The sequence below is a fragment of the Oncorhynchus keta genome, chromosome 35 (assembly GCF_023373465.1).
Source record: "Oncorhynchus keta strain PuntledgeMale-10-30-2019 chromosome 35, Oket_V2, whole genome shotgun sequence".
NCBI lineage: Eukaryota > Metazoa > Chordata > Actinopteri > Salmoniformes > Salmonidae > Oncorhynchus > Oncorhynchus keta.
In genome coordinates this window covers 60,324,770-60,341,938 of record NC_068455.1, presented here as the reverse complement: position 1 = coordinate 60,341,938, position 17,169 = coordinate 60,324,770, and the positions used below count along the sequence as shown (strand labels likewise).

The 17,169-nt window shown below is 43.2% G+C and overlaps 1 protein-coding gene across 1 annotated transcript in view; it reads left to right on the top strand.

Moving 5' to 3' along the window:
- sec24d (SEC24 homolog D, COPII coat complex component) overlaps positions 1–11,638 on the top strand; it is a 28,862-nt gene extending 17,224 nt beyond the window's left edge. Inside the window, exons 14-24 of the mRNA XM_035753147.2 lie at positions 3,624–3,717; positions 4,572–4,688; positions 4,850–5,020; positions 5,486–5,582; positions 5,817–5,962; positions 6,790–6,928; positions 7,343–7,461; positions 7,886–8,065; positions 8,926–9,117; positions 9,276–9,365; positions 10,291–11,638. Of these exons, the coding sequence (XP_035609040.1) occupies positions 3,624–3,717; positions 4,572–4,688; positions 4,850–5,020; positions 5,486–5,582; positions 5,817–5,962; positions 6,790–6,928; positions 7,343–7,461; positions 7,886–8,065; positions 8,926–9,117; positions 9,276–9,365; positions 10,291–10,431 (1,486 nt within the window). The 3' untranslated portion in view covers positions 10,432–11,638. The remainder of the gene's footprint in view (positions 1–3,623; positions 3,718–4,571; positions 4,689–4,849; positions 5,021–5,485; positions 5,583–5,816; positions 5,963–6,789; positions 6,929–7,342; positions 7,462–7,885; positions 8,066–8,925; positions 9,118–9,275; positions 9,366–10,290) is intronic.
- The last annotated feature ends 5,531 nt before the right edge of the window (positions 11,639–17,169 follow it).

The following is a 17,169-nucleotide window of genomic DNA, read 5'->3' as shown; positions in this document are numbered from 1 at the left end:
TACCACGTTCATCTGTACAAACAATAGTACGCAAGTACACTGCTCAAAAAAATAAAGGGAACACTAAAATAACACATCCTAGATCTGAATGAATGAAATATTCTTATTAAATACTTTTTTCTTGACATAGTTGCATGTGCTGACAACAAAATCACACAAATTATCAATGGAAATCAAATTTATCAACCCATGGAGGTCTGGATTTGGAGTCACACTCAAAATTAAAGTGGAAAACCACACTACAGGCTGATCCAACTTTGATGTAATGTCCTTAAAACAAGTCTAAATGAGGCTCAGTAGTGTGTGGCCTCCACGTGCCTGTATGACCTCCCTACAACGCCTGGGCATGCTCCTGATGAGGTGGCGGATGGTCTCCTGAGGGATCTCCTCCCAGACCTGGACTAAAGCATCCGTGGCGTTGATGGATGGAGCGAGACATGATGTCCCAGATGTGCTCAATTGGATTCAGGTCTGGGGAAGGGGCGGGCCAGTCCATAGCATCAATGCCTTCCTCTTGCAGGAACTGCTGACACACTCCAGCCAAATTAGGTCTAGCATTGTCTTGCATTAGGAGGAACCCAGGGCCAACCGCACCAGCATATGGTCTCACAAGGGGTCTGAGGATCTCATCTCGGTACCTAATGGCAGTCAGGCTACCTCTGGTGAGCACTATGAGGGCTGTGCGGCCCCCCCAAAGAAATGCCACCCCACACCATGACTGACCCACTGCCAAACCTATCATGCTGGAGGATGTTGCAGGCAGCAGAAGGTTCTCCACGGCGTCTCCAGACTCTGTCACGTCTGTCACGTGCTCAGTGTGAACCTGCTTTCATCTGTGAAGAGCACAGGGTGCCAGTGGCGAATTTGCCAATCTTGGTGTTCTCTGGCAAATGCCAAACGTCCTGCATGGTGTTGGGCTGTAAGCACAACCCCCACCTGTGGACGTCGGGCCCTCAGACCACCCTCATGGAGTCTGTTTCTGACCGTTTGAGCAGACACATGCACATTTGTCGCCTGCTGGAGGTCATTTTACAGGGCTCTGGCAGTGCTCTTCCTGCTCCTCCTTGCACAAAGGCGGAGGTAGTGGTCCTGCTGCTGGGTTGTTGCCCTCCTCCACGTCTCCTGATGTACTGGCCTGTCTCCTGGTAGCGCCTCCATGCTCTGGACACTACGCTGACAGACGCAGCAAAACTTCTTGCCACAGCTCGCATTGATGTGCCATCCTGGATGAGCTGCACTACCTGAGCCACTTGTTTGGGTTGTAGACTCCGTCTCATGCTACCACTAGAGTGAAAGCACCGCCAGCATTCAAAAGTGACCAAAACATCAGCCAGGAAGCGGTCTGTGGTCACCACCTGCAGAACCACTCCTTTATTGGGGGTTTCTTGCTAATTTCCTATAATTTACACCTGTTATCTATTTCATTTGCACAACAGCATGTGAAATTGATTGTCAATCAGTGTTGCTTCCTAAGTGGATAGTTTGATTTCACAGAAGTGTGATTGACTTGGAGTTACATTGTGTTGTTTAAGTGTTCCCTTTATTTTTTTGAGCAATGTATAAACACCATGGGACCACGCAGCCATTGTACCGCTCAGGAAGGAGATGTGATCTGTCTCCTAGAGATTAACGTACTTTGGTGCGAAAAGTGCAAATCAATCCCAGAACAACAGCAAAGGACCTTGTGAAGATGCTGGAGGAAACGGGTACGAAAGCATCTATATCCACAGTAAAACGAGTCACCTATCGACATAACCTGAATGGCTGCTCAACAAGGAAGAAGCCACTGCTCCAAACCGACATAAAAAAAGCCAGACTACGGTTTGCAACTGCACATGGGGACAAAGATTGTATATTTTAGAGAATTGTCCTCTGGTCTGATGAAACAAAAATAGAACTGTTTGTCCATAATGACCATCGTTATGTTTGGAGGAAAAACGGGGAGGCTTGCAAGCCAAAGAACACCATCCCAAACATGAAGCACAAGGGTGGCAGCATCATGTTGTGGGGGTGCTTTGCTGCAGGAGGGACAGGTGCACTTCACAAAGTAGATGGCATCATGAGAAGTTCAATTATGTGGATATATTGAAGCCACATCTCAAGACATCAGTCAGGAAGTTAAAGCTTGGTCGCAAATGGTTCTTCCAAATGGACAATGATGCCAAGCATATTTCCAAAGGTGTGGCAAATTGTCTTAAGGACAACAAAGTCAAGGTATTGGAGTGGCCATCACAAAGCCCTGACCTCAATCCTACTGAAAAAGCATGTGTGAGCAAGGAGGCCTAAAAACCTGACTCGGTTACACCAGTTATGTCAGGAGGAATGGGCCAAAATTCACCTAACTTATTGTGGGAAGCTTGTGGAAGGCTACCAAAAATGTTTGACCCAAGTCAACCAATTTAAAGTCAATCCTACCAAATACTAATTGAGTGTATGTAAACTTCTGAACCACTGGGAATGTGATGAAAGAAATAAAAGCTGAAATAAATCATTCGCTCTCCTATTATTCTGACATTTCACATTCTTAAAATAAGGTGGTGATCCTAACTAACCTAAGACAGGAAATTTGTACTCCGATTAAATGTCAGGAATTGTGAAAAAATGAGTTTAAATGTATTTGGCTAAGATGTATGTAAACTTCTGACTTCAACTGTATTTCTGTCGAGGCTGATTTCTGAGCTACATGTTTCATGTGGTGAAAAAAAATGTTGAATGACAGCATTTGATTATCTTGCCCATCAGAAGCTTTCCAATGCCTAATTTTCTTTGCATCTCTAGTTTCAAATCAAATCCATTTTTATTTGTCACATGCGCCGAATACAACAGGTGTAGTAGACCTGTAGACCTTACAGTGAAATGCTTACAAGACCTTAACCAACAATGCAGTTTTAAGAAAAACAATTAAGTAAAAAATTGATAAACCAAAACATTTTATTTAATTTTTTTAATGCCAAGATGGAGATAAAACAACGTTATGTCCAGAGAATTCATAGGTTAAGTGGTCCCTGGAAGGATTTTATATTAAAAAGGCCCATGTGGATTTAAATGGAAAAATAGTCTTATCTTTGCAGTTGTGTATGGCACAGCACCAAAATGATTTATTACCACTTGATATTTTGATATGTCTATGCAGGCGTACAGAGGACATGGCGGTAGTCCATCTCAAACAGGGACTTTTGGCAAAATCTCTTACTCCCGATATAATTAAACAAATGTGAGTTGAGGCCTTGGTTTAGATCCAAATATGACTTTGGAAGAATTGAGTAGCTGCCTTGCAGGGTTTTTGTCTACTGTATGACCTGTGAAATGGACTCTTCTGAACTGTACTTGTGCATCATAGTCCCCCAATGATCTGTGGAATTGTAAGGACATTGCCTATGGGGCCAACCACTGGCTGTCCCAGTAATCTCTAAAATGACTTCCTTTCCTTATCCCTTGAAAACCACAGACTTGTGAAAGTACTACGGTCAATGTCCATCCAGTTAACTATCTGTTCAGATTAGCTGTCATAAAGGAGGCAATGAAACAAAGCTGTTTTAACATGATTATCTACCAAGTGTTGAAAACATTATACCAGAGGTGAATGATTGTGACACTGTCCTTTTCTCCAAACCCCTTTCCAGTCTCCTGGACCAGATCCCTGACATGTTTGCCGACACCAATGAGAGCGAGACGGTCTTTGCCCCAGTCATCCAGGCTGGGGTAGAGGCACTGAAGGTGAGAGGCTGGATGTCAACTCTCACTCACACACGAGGGAAGGGGAGATGGCAAGTCAACTGTTACTTTGTCCAGGCGGTGATGGACTCTAAAGTGCTGATTTCATTTGAATTGTTTATATACATTAGGACAGATACAAAAACACTGGCACATTGAAATGAAAAGTAAACAGATTAAAAGACGACAGAAGCACATAATAAGTTGATACAGTGCATTGTGTAATCCTACTAGATGCTTATCAACCAAGCTTAAAACTAAAGGAAGTAGAATAGTCCAAACAAATCACAGCTGTGGAGGCCAAAATAACTTTTTGCAGTCACAGCCTCCTTACCGCCAACTCTTTTTTTTGTGTTTTTTTTTTTGTCGACAGACTGTTATACTGCGTTTCCGCAATTGGCATTGTGCAGTAAAGTTTCTCCAACCCAATGACTCGGCAACTTTCCTTTTCGCTTCTTAATAGAACTGCTTATTTAATCGGCTCCAACTGAATATTTCCCAACGACTTGCCTTCAGTTTGATTGAATGTGTGGTAGAGGTCAAATAGATTTCACATGCGAACAGACAGACTTGCAGAAAATGCTTGTACTTGAGCATTATGGTGAGTCAGCAACTAATTTGGGTCGGTAATACCGTTGACTATATTGCCGTAGCAATCTGTTGACCTAAACTCCAACCATAGAATCTCCTTACTGAAAATGAACACACAGAGACCCGTCCAGGTCAAATCAATGTTGTCTCCTTCATGGAAACAGTCCCACAATGAGATGCATGCATGTGCACACCTTATATTAGCACACTTTTGTTATCTCTCTCGTCTCTGTCTTTATTGTGATATTTATTTTTGTCCTCTCCAGGCAGCCGAATGCAGCGGCAAGCTGTTCATCTTCCACTCCTCCATCCCCACCGCCGAGGCCCCTGGGAAACTGAAGAACAGGGACGACAAGAAGTTGATAAACACAGAGAAGGAAAAGGTGAAGCAAAATTGGCAGTATTTAAAAATGTGTATTGAAAACGCAGACTTTTAAGTGCACCATATCATCGGATATCACATTTCTTTTGAGTGTTTGAGATATCCATAGCCTGCTTTCTAATGTGTGTGTGCGTCTTGTTTGGGTCCCCTGCGGTGTCCTAGACTCTGTTCCAGCCGCAGAAGGCTGTCTATGAGCAGCTGTCCAAGGACTGTGTGTCTCAAGGCTGCAGCGTGGACCTCTTCCTCTTCCCCAGCCAGTACGTGGACATCGCCACCATGGGAGACGTTGCCACACACACAGGAGGCTCCGTCTTCAAATACAGCAACTTCCAGGTACGTACACATTAGACACGCAGCCGAGGACAGACGCCACAACAAAACATCTAAATATTTTGTTACTGGGTGTACATTGGCAGCTAAGAGTTGAGTTGCAGTGCACAGTCCATAAAGTAAAATAAATCAATAAAGAAATAATGTGATAATGTGGAGGGAGGGAGGGACTTAGTCACAGCCTCTGGAGGCGAGGTCCGAGTCAGGCACCACCACCAAACATGGCATGGTAAAACGGGATAGTTTCCCCAGAGTGCTCCTAGTATGCCACAGAAAATTGGATTTTGTCCAAACTGCCATTTGAGTCCATCAGTTCTGTTATTGAACACATGTGATGTATCAAATGACCTTAAATGCATTAGAGCCAGAATCCCATTGATCTTGGCCCTGGTACAATAGTCCATGGAGAGTAAATTGGGGAAACCCTGACACCTTGTGGTTGACTGTAGCACTACCTGTGTATTTCAGGTGGAGAGGGATGGACAGCATTTCCTGAGTGACCTGAGGAAGGATGTGGAGAAGGCCATCGGGTTTGATGCCATCATGAGAGTCCGCACCAGCACAGGTAATTCAGCCATCTAATCTATTAAGTGTATGAGCTCATTTCATTGCCCTTGTATGTACTCAGGAACTCCAAAATATGTAGTCTCGATTGTAGGATTTTTTTGTTATTTACAACGCTGCCAGATAATAAATTATTAATTGATTCAAATTTGAGGTAAAATTGGTTTTAATACTGCTGGACTGTAGTGGCGTGCCAAGATACTTACTAATATGTTTCACTTGTCTCTCCTTCCAGGCTTCAGGGCTACAGACTTCTTTGGTGCCATCCACATGAACAACACCACAGACGTGGAGATGGCTGCCGTGGACTGTGACAAGGCTGTGACGGTGGAGTTCAAACACGATGACACACTTAGCGAGGAGACGGGCGCTCTCATGCAGGTCTGTGTCTCGCACACCACTCAAAAAAAATCTAAACGAACACTGAATCTGATTTTAGAGGGGTTACCACTAATAGATATTTAGGCTCACTGCAAAGTAGGTATTTGACTCCAACCAAAATAAAAAAATATGCATCCCATTTAATAACCAGTGGTGTAAAGTCATTGAAGTACCACTTAAGTCGTTTGAGGGTATCTGTACATTACTATTTAATTTGACAACTTTAACTCCACTACGTTCTGAAAGAAAATATGTACATTTTACTCCCATACATTTTCCTACACCAAAAAGTACGTTACATTTCAAATGCTCAGGCAGGACAGCAATATGGTCCAATTCATGCACCTATCAATATAATATCTGGCGGACTCACTAAACACACATACTGCATTTATAAATTGTGTTGGCGTGTGCCCCTGGCTATCCGTAAATACAATTAAAAATAATCAGGCTGTCTGGTTTGCTTAGTAAAAGGAATTTGATGTATAACATTTACTTTAACTTTTGACTTTTACTCAAGTATGACAATTGGGTACAGTGGTGGAAAAAGTACTCAAGTACATTTAAAACCAAATACTTTTAGACACATTAAGTATTTTACTGGGTGACTTTTACTTGAGTCATTTTATATTAAGGCATCTTAACTTTTACACACGTATGTACTTGTGCAAGAGTACTTTTTCCAACACTGCCAATATATCCCTTTCACAATGTGTGTTTTCTGGCAAGGGTTCCATAAAGCCTTAAACATCCCACTCTGTTATGTTAGATTAAAACCCTGACAGTCTTTAGACCCACTAATGGCTTCTGTGTGTGTTGTTTCCCAGTGTGCATTGCTTTACACGACCATCAGCGGCCAGCGGCGTCTGCGGATCCACAACCTCAGTCTGAACTGCAGCGCCCAGCTGTCTGAGCTCTACAAGAGCTGTGAGACGGACGCCCTCGTCAACTTCTTCGCCAAGTCAGGTGACTACAGCAGAGTTTTACTGTCTTCTACATTAATCATGGTAGCATTCACATTATAGATAAACATGAATGAATTGTGAATAATGATGAAGGTAACGGGCATAAATATCATCCCCCAAAAAAAATGCTAACCTCTCCTATTATTGGTCATGGTGAGCATGTCTTGTGGGTATGATCTTTGTGCATAACTTTTCACTCATCATTATTAATGATTATCTGTAATTTAAAAAAAACTTCATGCTTCACTTTAGCTACCGTGTATATGTAAATCACCTTAAGAAAACTAAGAGGTGAGGTAACCCATATACCTCCCATAAAGTATTAGTGACAAACAAACCCCTTGTATGAGAGCACTTCAGACGGCTTTGGTGTGGGAACACAGTTACTGACCTTCAAATGCCCTCTTCCTCTCAGCATACCGTGCCATGCTGAACCAGCCCCTGAAGACGGTGAAGGAGATCCTGGTCAACCAGGCGGCCCACATGCTGGCCTGCTACAGGAAAAACTGTGCCAGTCCCTCCGCTGCCAGCCAGGTCAGTGGCATACAACAACACAGTTAACTTGGATAGAAAACTTTATTCTCAATTTGTGACAAATTTTGTTTGTGTATGTAAGGTAATATGTGAAAGATTTCTACTAATCCAGCATTGAGTGCGGTGTGTAAGATTGTGGTGTGATTCACTCATAGGTCAGTGTGTGAATGCTAGAAACTGAACATGGCGCAGCATGGTCTCTAGGGACATCTCAAGGATCTAGTTTCAAAGAAGTGTTCTAACATCTAGAAACGTACAGGTGCAGAGTACAAAAGTAAACTGATAAGACAGATTCCGGGACGATTGATTCCAACTGCAGTTTTATGCTTGTTTTCGTCTTTTCAAGAATTGCAAACAAACTGTTGCATCAGGGAGTCCTGTGTGTATTAGGGGTGTTCTCACTAGTTTGTCTCTCCTTGTGTAGCTGATCCTGCCTGATGCCATGAAGGTGTTCCCAGTCTACTTAAACAGCCTGTTGAAGACTGGTCCCCTGGTGGGCAGCGCTGAGCTCTCTACAGACGACAGGGCTCACCAGAGACTCAGCACCACAGCCATGGGGGTGGAGGATACCCAGCTGCTGCTCTATCCACGCCTTATCCCACTGGTGAGACAACACACTAGGCACTCTCTCCTGCCTTATCCCACTCATGAAAGTGTGCGTGCACACACACACACTCTCATACTTTTTACCAACTTTAAAAAAAAGTCACGTTTCCTTTCTCATTGAGGCTAATGGACCTCTTAGTAGTTTTATCACTCTTTTCCAATCCCACTTCATGTACTCATATCAGTGCTGAGTTCTGACTACAAGTGATACAATAAAGAAACAAATATATTCTGTGTGGATCCCGAGGTAAAGAACTGTTTTACAGATGAACAGCAGAGGGCAGCCTTTCAGTGTGCGTCTCCTATAATTGAGTTGATGCATTTACTAGTTATTTGGTATTGGCATCCCTTAGGTGTGACATCCTCTTATTTGATATGCCAACTAATTCGATAAATATGATGGCAGTGTATGAGGCTGTGTTATTGCATGCCAGCACAAACAATTACCCAGCACTTTATCAAAACCTGCCATTTTGTGGTAAGAAAAGCTCAGTAAATGGTGTCCATGAAAGACTTCTGAGAAGTGTGTTTGAGTTTAAATATATAAGTTGCCCTCAGAATAATTACATGCTTTGTAATTGTGACCAAATGTCTCAGACAATGGCAGTTGTTCTCCTTCACTTCAATTGCAGTGTTTGCTGGGAAGTGGCCAGGCATTTGTGATTAATTTGGTTTTAATTTGTGTGTCAATGTCACCAAACACTGTAATATTGCATAATTAGGGGTGGAATGGTCCTCCTAATAATATGCTGCAAACTCTGGATTACCGCTCACTCTGACCTAAATGAAAGATGGAATTAACTTGTCAGGCTCATTTCTCCAGCCTCTGCATTCCTTCATCGATTCCTTTTCTTCCAGCACAACATGGACGTTGCCAGTGACGTGGTGCCAACTCCGGTGCGCTGCTCTGAAGAGCGCCTGACAGACGCCGGCATGTTCCTGCTGGAGAATGGGTGCTCCCTCTTCCTGTGGCTGGGCCAGGCCTGCCCCCCAGAGATGATCCAGAGCATCTTCAACGTGCCCTCCCTCGCCCATGTGCCCGTTGACCTGGTGAGGACAGTAACTTCCTTAACCCCAAGCTCTACAGAAGATGGTGTTTGGAAACACAGAAGTTATTTAGATACCATTAGTTTAGATGGTTGAAAAGTTCATTTTAGACTGTGTAGAAAGCACAGCATATCACTAATATTCATGTGTGTGCTTTCCAGAGGTCCCTACCAGAGCTGGATAACCCCCAGTCTCAGAAGTTGCGCTCCATCGTTGACTCCTTGCTTGACCAGAGGCCCAGCTCCATGAAGGTACACTATTCAATGTTGGTTACTGTTACAATGCATACTTTCCTCTGGATGTCTAAACTACTTTGATATAATGAAAGAATGATATTTATTTAACTAGGCAAGTCGGTTAAGAACAAATTCTTATTTACAATGACGGCCTACCAAAAGGCGAAAGACCTGCTGGGATTAAAAATATTAATAAAGGACAAAACACACATCACAAAGAGAGACTCAAGACGACAACATGGCAGCACAAAACAGGGTACAAACATTATTGGGCACAGACAATGGCACAAAGGGCAAGAAGGTAGAGACAACAATACATCACACAAAGCAGCCACAACTGTCAGTAAGAGTGTCCATGATTTAAGAATGAATGAAGATGATTGAGATAAAACTGTCCCGTTTGAGTGTTTGTTGCAGCTCGTTCGTCGCTAGCTGCGGCGAACTGAAAAGATGAGCGACCCAGGGATGTGTGCGCTTTGGGGACCTTTAATAGAATGTGACTGGCAGAACAGGTGTTGTATGTGGAGGATGAGGGCTGCAGTAGATATCTCAGATGGGGGGGGGTGTGAGACCTAAATAAATAAGCAAAAACCAGTGGGGCTTGCGACGGGTATACAGAGAAACAGATATTCTGTAAAATGGTCGTTGAATTGGGAAACAAACATGTAACCAAATTGACCACAACTGTCTTAAACCCTGGACACAATAACAGATCAAATTCAACAGGCTGCTCAAGCTTACCAGGTTTTGCCTGTAAGCAATTGTCAACAAATGTAAGGAGTAGTGAAATATTTTTGCTGTATATTCTCACTATTTATCAATTAAGTGCCAGGGAGAAACAAGCAGCAGGACTGTATTACTCCAGTGCACAGTTTTGTCCCTCAAGGTTGAGTGAAAAGTCATAAGCTGACTATGTCCCCATTTTTATCCCCCCCCATAGCTCATGATTGTGAAGCAGAAGGACCGGTCTGAGATTTTGTTCCGCCAGCACCTGGTAGAGGACAAGGGGCTCCACGGTGGAGCCTCCTACATGGACTTCCTGTGCTATGTCCACCGTGAGATCAGACAAGTCCTCACTTAACACCACCCACTGTGGATATCACCTAGCTGGGCTAGGACCAAAACAACCAGAGGACCACACCACCTCTGACTCCAGAGCTGCCTTTCCAACACCCCTTTATTCCACACAAACCTATGGGGCTACTGCTCGCTCTTTGTCAGTATACCAGGATCTGTGCTCCAGTCTGCATTGTACATTTTCGTGTACTTGTACGTGTCAGTCTGACTGCTTTGTCTGTTGAATTTATGTACATTAACAATTTAACTGATTTCTATGTAAATGGGCCAATGATGGTAAAATGAATTTTGTGGTGTCCAGAACATCAGGACCACAGGGTTGGCTACATTTGTAGCCAATGTTTCACTATTGATCAAACCAAATTTAAATTATTTTGTGTTTTTCTGGTGCGATTTAAATTGCCAACATCTGTTTTAAGCACATATGCATTCTTTCCAAAATTGTAGGTTTGTCACAATTTCTCATTATTAAGGAATAGTTTTGACAATGTCACAGCACCAAATGGTAATTTAGCTACATGGACTGGAATAAACATCTGGTTGTAATGACTGAACACTGGTGCCGTGGCTATTAAATTAATGATTCACTCCACCATTTGTGATTGGATCCATTATTTTTGCCATTCCCCTCAGGAATGTAGAGGATGTGCTAGCAAGATAATTCATACAAGGCTGATTCCAGTGACAACTCACTGCTGTAAAAAAGGAGAAATAACCAAAATCAATTTATCCGTAAAGATGCAATTAAACATTCCACACTTAATTCATTCCAGTTATAGAACTATATGCCGTTTTGTTTTTATCAAGTTATTGCCGTTATTCATTTTAATATTATGTCAAGAATTGTGCTCTGCGAACCAATGGTTGTGTTAGTATGCGACGTGGAGGTTTTGGGGGAACTGTTCCTGTGCCAGTTAACCGTCTGCCTTAATTCAATTGTTTTTATGGTAGTAAATACTAGAGGCCATTATTCTATTCCAGTGTGATATAGATTGCATACAAACCAAATAGATTGAAAACATCTCAGGTAATTTGTGTACCTAACAATTGTGGTGCAGCGCTGGAACACAGGGGCGTTACTGTTTTAACTGGAAAGACAGAAGTGTGGCTGGAATGGATGTGTTTGAGGGAAGGGCCTTGGAGTGGTGTGCCATGTACATTTTGATCTAAAAAATCTCTTGTTTTTGATTAAATTCCTGACTATATCAAGATTGAGAGGTTGTGTGTTTTTTAAACTTAATTCCACTGATTCTCACTAACAATTGAGTTGGTTTAGTCTGGTGTAGAAGTTTAGTAACAAAATCATGTAATTCAACAGTAAGTAGTATGGTATAGAATACTAAATCACAAACTGTATTTTGTCATTTCGTCAACCAAAGAACATTTCAGCACAACATACTACACACACACACACTATCAGAACACAGGGGCCCGTGAACATTCGGAGCCTTTAATTGAATCGCTGTGTAATTAGGTGAGCGCATTAAATGCCCAGTGAGCTCAATACTTAAAGTCCTTAATATCTCACTGCTAGGCCCCCTACACAAATTAAACATCCACTATTGATGGTAAGCAGTTTCCAAGATGTAGCAAATGGCAGATTGTTGGGGTGTGAAAGAGGAACATAAATAGTTGATCTCTCTCTCTCTCTATATACACACACACACACACAGTACCAGTCAAAGGTTGACACCTACTCATTCAAGGGTTTTTCTTTATTTTTAATATTTTCTGTGTTGTAGAACAATAGTGAAGACCTCTAATCTATGAAATAACACAGAATCATGTAACCAAAAAAAGTGTTAAACTGATTGGGGATGCCAGGTCATCTGTTGCAGGAATCCATCACTCTTAGTCAAATAGCTTCAATGCCATACAACACTCCTTCCGTGGCCTCTGACTGCTCTTAAACGCTAGTAAAACCAAATGCATGCTTTTCAACCGTTCGCTGCCTGCACCCGCACGCCCGACTAGCATCACCACCCTGGATGGTTCCGACCTAGAATATGTGGACATCTATAAGTACCTAGGTGTCTGGCTAGACTGTAAACTCTCCTTCCAGACTCATATCAAACATCTCCAATCCAAAATCAAATCAAGAGTCGGCTTTCTATTCCGCAACAAAGCCTCCTTCACTCACGCCGCCAAACTTACCCTAGTAAAACTGACTATCCTACCGATCCTCGACTTCGGCGATGTCATCTACAAAATGGCTTCCAATACTCTACTCAGCAAACTGGATGCAGTTTATCACAGTGCCATCCACTTTGTTACTAAAGCACCTTATACCACCCACCACTGCGACTTGTATGCTCTAGTCGGCTGGCCCTCACTCCATATTCGTCGCCAGACCCACTGGCTCCAGGTCATCTACAAGTCCATGCTAGGTAAAGCTCCACCTTATCTCAGTTCACTGGTCACGATGGCAACACCCACCCGTAGCACGCGCTCCAGCAGGTGTATCTCACTGATCATCCCTAAAACCAACACCTCATTTGGCCGCCTTTCCTTCATATTCTCTGCTGCCTGTGACTGGAACGAATAGCAAAAATCGTTGAAGTTGGAGACTTATCTCCCTCACCAACTTTAAACATCTGCTATCTGAGCAGCTAACCGATCGCTGCAGCTGTACATAGTCCATCGGTAAATAGCCCACCCAATTTACCTACCTCCATCCCCATACTGTTTTTATTTATTTACTTTTCTGCTCTTTTACACACCAGTATCTCTACCTGCACATGACCATCTGATTATTTATCACTCCAGTGTTAATCTGCTAAATTATAATTATTCACCTACCTCATTCCTTTTGCACACAATGTATATAGACTTTTTAATTTAAAAAAATTCAAATTGTGTTATTGACTTGTTTATTGTTTACTCCATGTGTAACTCTGTGTTGCTGTCTGTTCACACTGCTATGCTTTATCTTGGCCAGGTCGCAGTTGTAAATGAGAACTTGTTCTCAACTAGCCTACCTGGTTAAATAAAGGTGAAATAATAGCCCTTACACAGCCTGGAGGTGTGTTTTGGGTCATTGTCCTGCTGAAAAACAAATTATAGTCCTAAGCGCAAAGCAGATGGGATGGCGTATCGTTGCAGAATGTTGTGGTAGCCATGATGGTTAAGTGTGCCTTGAATTCTAAATAAATCAGTGTCACCAGCAAACCTCCATGCATCACGGTGGGAATCACACATGCAGAGATCTGTTCACATACTCTGCGTCTCACAAAGACACGGCGGTTGGAACCAAAAATCTATAATTTGGACAAATCAGACCAAAGGACACATTTCCACCGATCTAATGTCCATCGCTTGTGTGTCTTCGCACAAACAAGTCTCTTCTCATTGGTCTCCTTTAATAGTGGTTTCTTTGCAGCAATTTGACCATGAAGGCCTGATTCACACAGTCTCCTCGTAATAGTTGTTGAGCTGTGTTTTACTTGAACTCTTATTTGGGCTGCAATCTGAGGTGGTTAACTCTAATGAACTTATCCTCTGCAGCTGTCTTCCTTCCCTGTGGCGGTCCTCATGAAACATTTTCATCATAGCGCTTGATGGTTTTTGCGATTGCACTTGAAGAAACTTTCAAAGTTCTTGACATTTTCCAGATTGACTGACCATGTCTTAAAGTAATGATGGGCTGTCGTTTCTTTTTGCTTATTTGAGGTGTTCTTGTCTTAATATGGACTTGGTCTTTTACCAAATAGGGCTATCTTCTGTATACCACCCCTACCTTGTCACAACACAACTGATTGGCTCAAAGAAATTACACCTGTTAATTAAAATGCATTCCAGGTGACTACCTCATGAATCTGGTTGAGAGTGTGCAAAGCTGTCATCAAGGCAAAGGGTGGCTACGTTGAAGAATCTCAAATATAAAATGTATTTTGATTTGTTTATATGAATAGTGGTAGGCTCAGAGTACCAGAAGGTGGCAGCATTATATTATTTTTTTCACCACAGGCTGCCTTTCTAATCGACCTGGCCCGGGTATCCTGGAAGGACATTGACCTCATCCCGTCAGTTGAGGATGCCTGGTCATTCTTTAAAAGTAACTTCCTCACCATTTTAGATAAGCATGCTCCGTTCAAAAAATGCAGAACTAAGAACAGATACAGCCCTTGGTTCACTCCAGACCTGACTGCCCTCGACCAGCACAAAAACATCCCGTGGCGGACTGCAATAGCATCGAATAGTCCCCGTGATATGCAACTGTTCAGGGAAGTCAGGAACCAATACACGCAGTCAGTCAGGAAAGCTAAGGCCAGCTTCTTCAGGCAGAAGTTTGCATCCTGTAGCTCCAACTCCAAAAAGTTCTGGGACACTGAAGTCCATGGAGTACAAGAGCACCTCCTCCCAGCTGCCCACTGCACTGAGGCTAGGTAACACGGTCACCACCGATAAATCCATGATTATCGAAAACTTCAACAAGCATTTCTCAACGGCTGGCCATGCCTTCCGCCAGGCTACTCCAACCTTGGCCAACAGCTACTCGCCCAAGCCTCTCCAGGTTCTCCCTTTACCCAAATCCAGATAGCAGATGTTCTGAAAGAGCTGCAAAACCTGGACCCGTACAAATCAGCTGGGCTTGACAATCTGGACCCTCTACTTCTGAAACTATCCGCCACCATTGTCGCAACCCCTATTACCAGCCTGTTCAACCTCTCTTTCATATCGTCTGAGATCCCCAAGGATTGGAAAGCTGCCGCAGTCATCCCCCTCTTCAAAGGGGGAGACACCCTGGACCCAAACTGTTACAGACCTATATCCATCCTGCCCTGCCTATCTAAGGTCTTCGAAAGCCAAGTCAACAAACAGGTCACTGACCATCTCGAATCCCACCGTACCTTCTCCGCTGTGCAATCTGGTTTCCGAGCCGGTCATAACCGCCATCGATAAAAGACAGTACTGTGCAGCCGTCTTCATCGACCTTGCCAAGGCTTTCGACTCTGTCAATCACCATATTCTTATCGGCAGACGCAGTAGCCTCGGTTTTTCGGATGACTGCCTTGCTTGGTTCACCAATTACTTTGCAGACAGAGTTCAGTGTGTCAAATCGGAGGGCATGCTGTCCGGTCCTCTGGCAGTCTCTATGGGGGTGACACAGGGTTCAATTCTCGGGCCGACTCTTTTCTCTGTATATATCAATGATGTTGCTCTTGCTGCGGGCGATTCCCTGATCCACCTCTACGCAGACGACACCATTCTATATACTTCCGGCCCGTCCTTGGACACTGTGCTATCTAACCTCCAAACGAGCTTCAATGCCATACAACACTCCTTCCGTGGCCTCCAACTGCTCTTAAACGCTAGTAAAACCAAATGCATGCTTTTCAACCGTTCGCTGCCTGCACCCGCACGCCTGACCAGCATCACCACCCTGGATGGTTCCGACCTTGAATATGTGGACATCTATAAGTACCTAGGTGTCTGGCTAGACTGTAAACTCGCCTTCCAGACTCATATCAAACATGTCCAATCGAAAATCAAATCAAGAGTCGGCTTTCTATTCCGCAACAAAGCCTCCTTCACTCACGCCGCCAAACTTACCCTAGTAAAACTGACTATCCTACCGATCCTCGACTTCGGCGATGTCATCTACAAAATTGCTTCCAACACTCTACTCAGCAAACTGGATGCAGTTTATCACAGTGCCATCCGTTTTGTCACTAAAGCACCTTATACCACCCACCACTGCGACTTGTATGCTCTAGTCGGCAGGCCGTCGCTACATATTCGTCGCCAGACCCACTGGCTCCAGGTCATCTACAAGTCCATGCTAGGTAAAGCTCCGCCTTATCTCAGTTCACTGGTCACGATGGCAACACCCATCCGTAGCATGCTCTCCAGCAGGTGCATCTCACTGATTATCCCTAAAGCCAACACCTCATTTGGCCGCCTTTCGTTCCAGTACTCTGCTGCCTGTGACTGGAACGAATTGCAAAAAATCGCTGAAGTTGGAGACTTTTATCTCCCTCACCAACTTCAAATATCTGCTATCTGAGCAGCTAACCGATCGCTGCAGCTGTACATAGTCTATCTGTAAATAGCCCACCCATTTTTACCTACCTCATCCCCATACTGTTTTTATTTATTTACTTTTCTGCTCTTTTGCACACCAATATATCTACCTGTACATGACCATCTGATCATTTATCACTCCAGTGTTAATCTGCAAAATTGTAATTATTCGCCTACCTCCTCATGCCTTTTGCACACAATGTATATGGACTCCCCTTTTTTTCTACTGTGTTGCAACTGCGACCTGGCCAAGATAAAGCATAGCAGTGTGAACAGACAACACAGAGTTACACATGGAGTAAACAATTAACAAGTCAATAACACAGTAGAAAAAAAGACTCCCCTTTTTTTCTACTGTGTTATTGACTTGTTAATTGTTTACTCCATGTGTAACTCTGTGTTGTCTGTTCACACTGCTATGCTTTATCTTGGCCAGGTCGCAGTTGCAAATGATAACTTGTTCTCAACTAGCCTACCTGGTTAAATAAAGGTTAAATAAAAAAATAAGAGTGAATTTTTTAAATTTATAATAAAGGTTACATGGAGAAAATCTGGACTCTCAAATGAAAGTGATGGCCTTCCCTTCACCAAAATATATTTGAGCTAAATCCTCCCTTGAAAAAAGTGACCCTCCCCTATACCCAAAATAATAATTAAAACAAAGTGGGTAAAGACCATCTCTACCGTTTACCCTCACTTTTTTGGACAGACCAGAGGT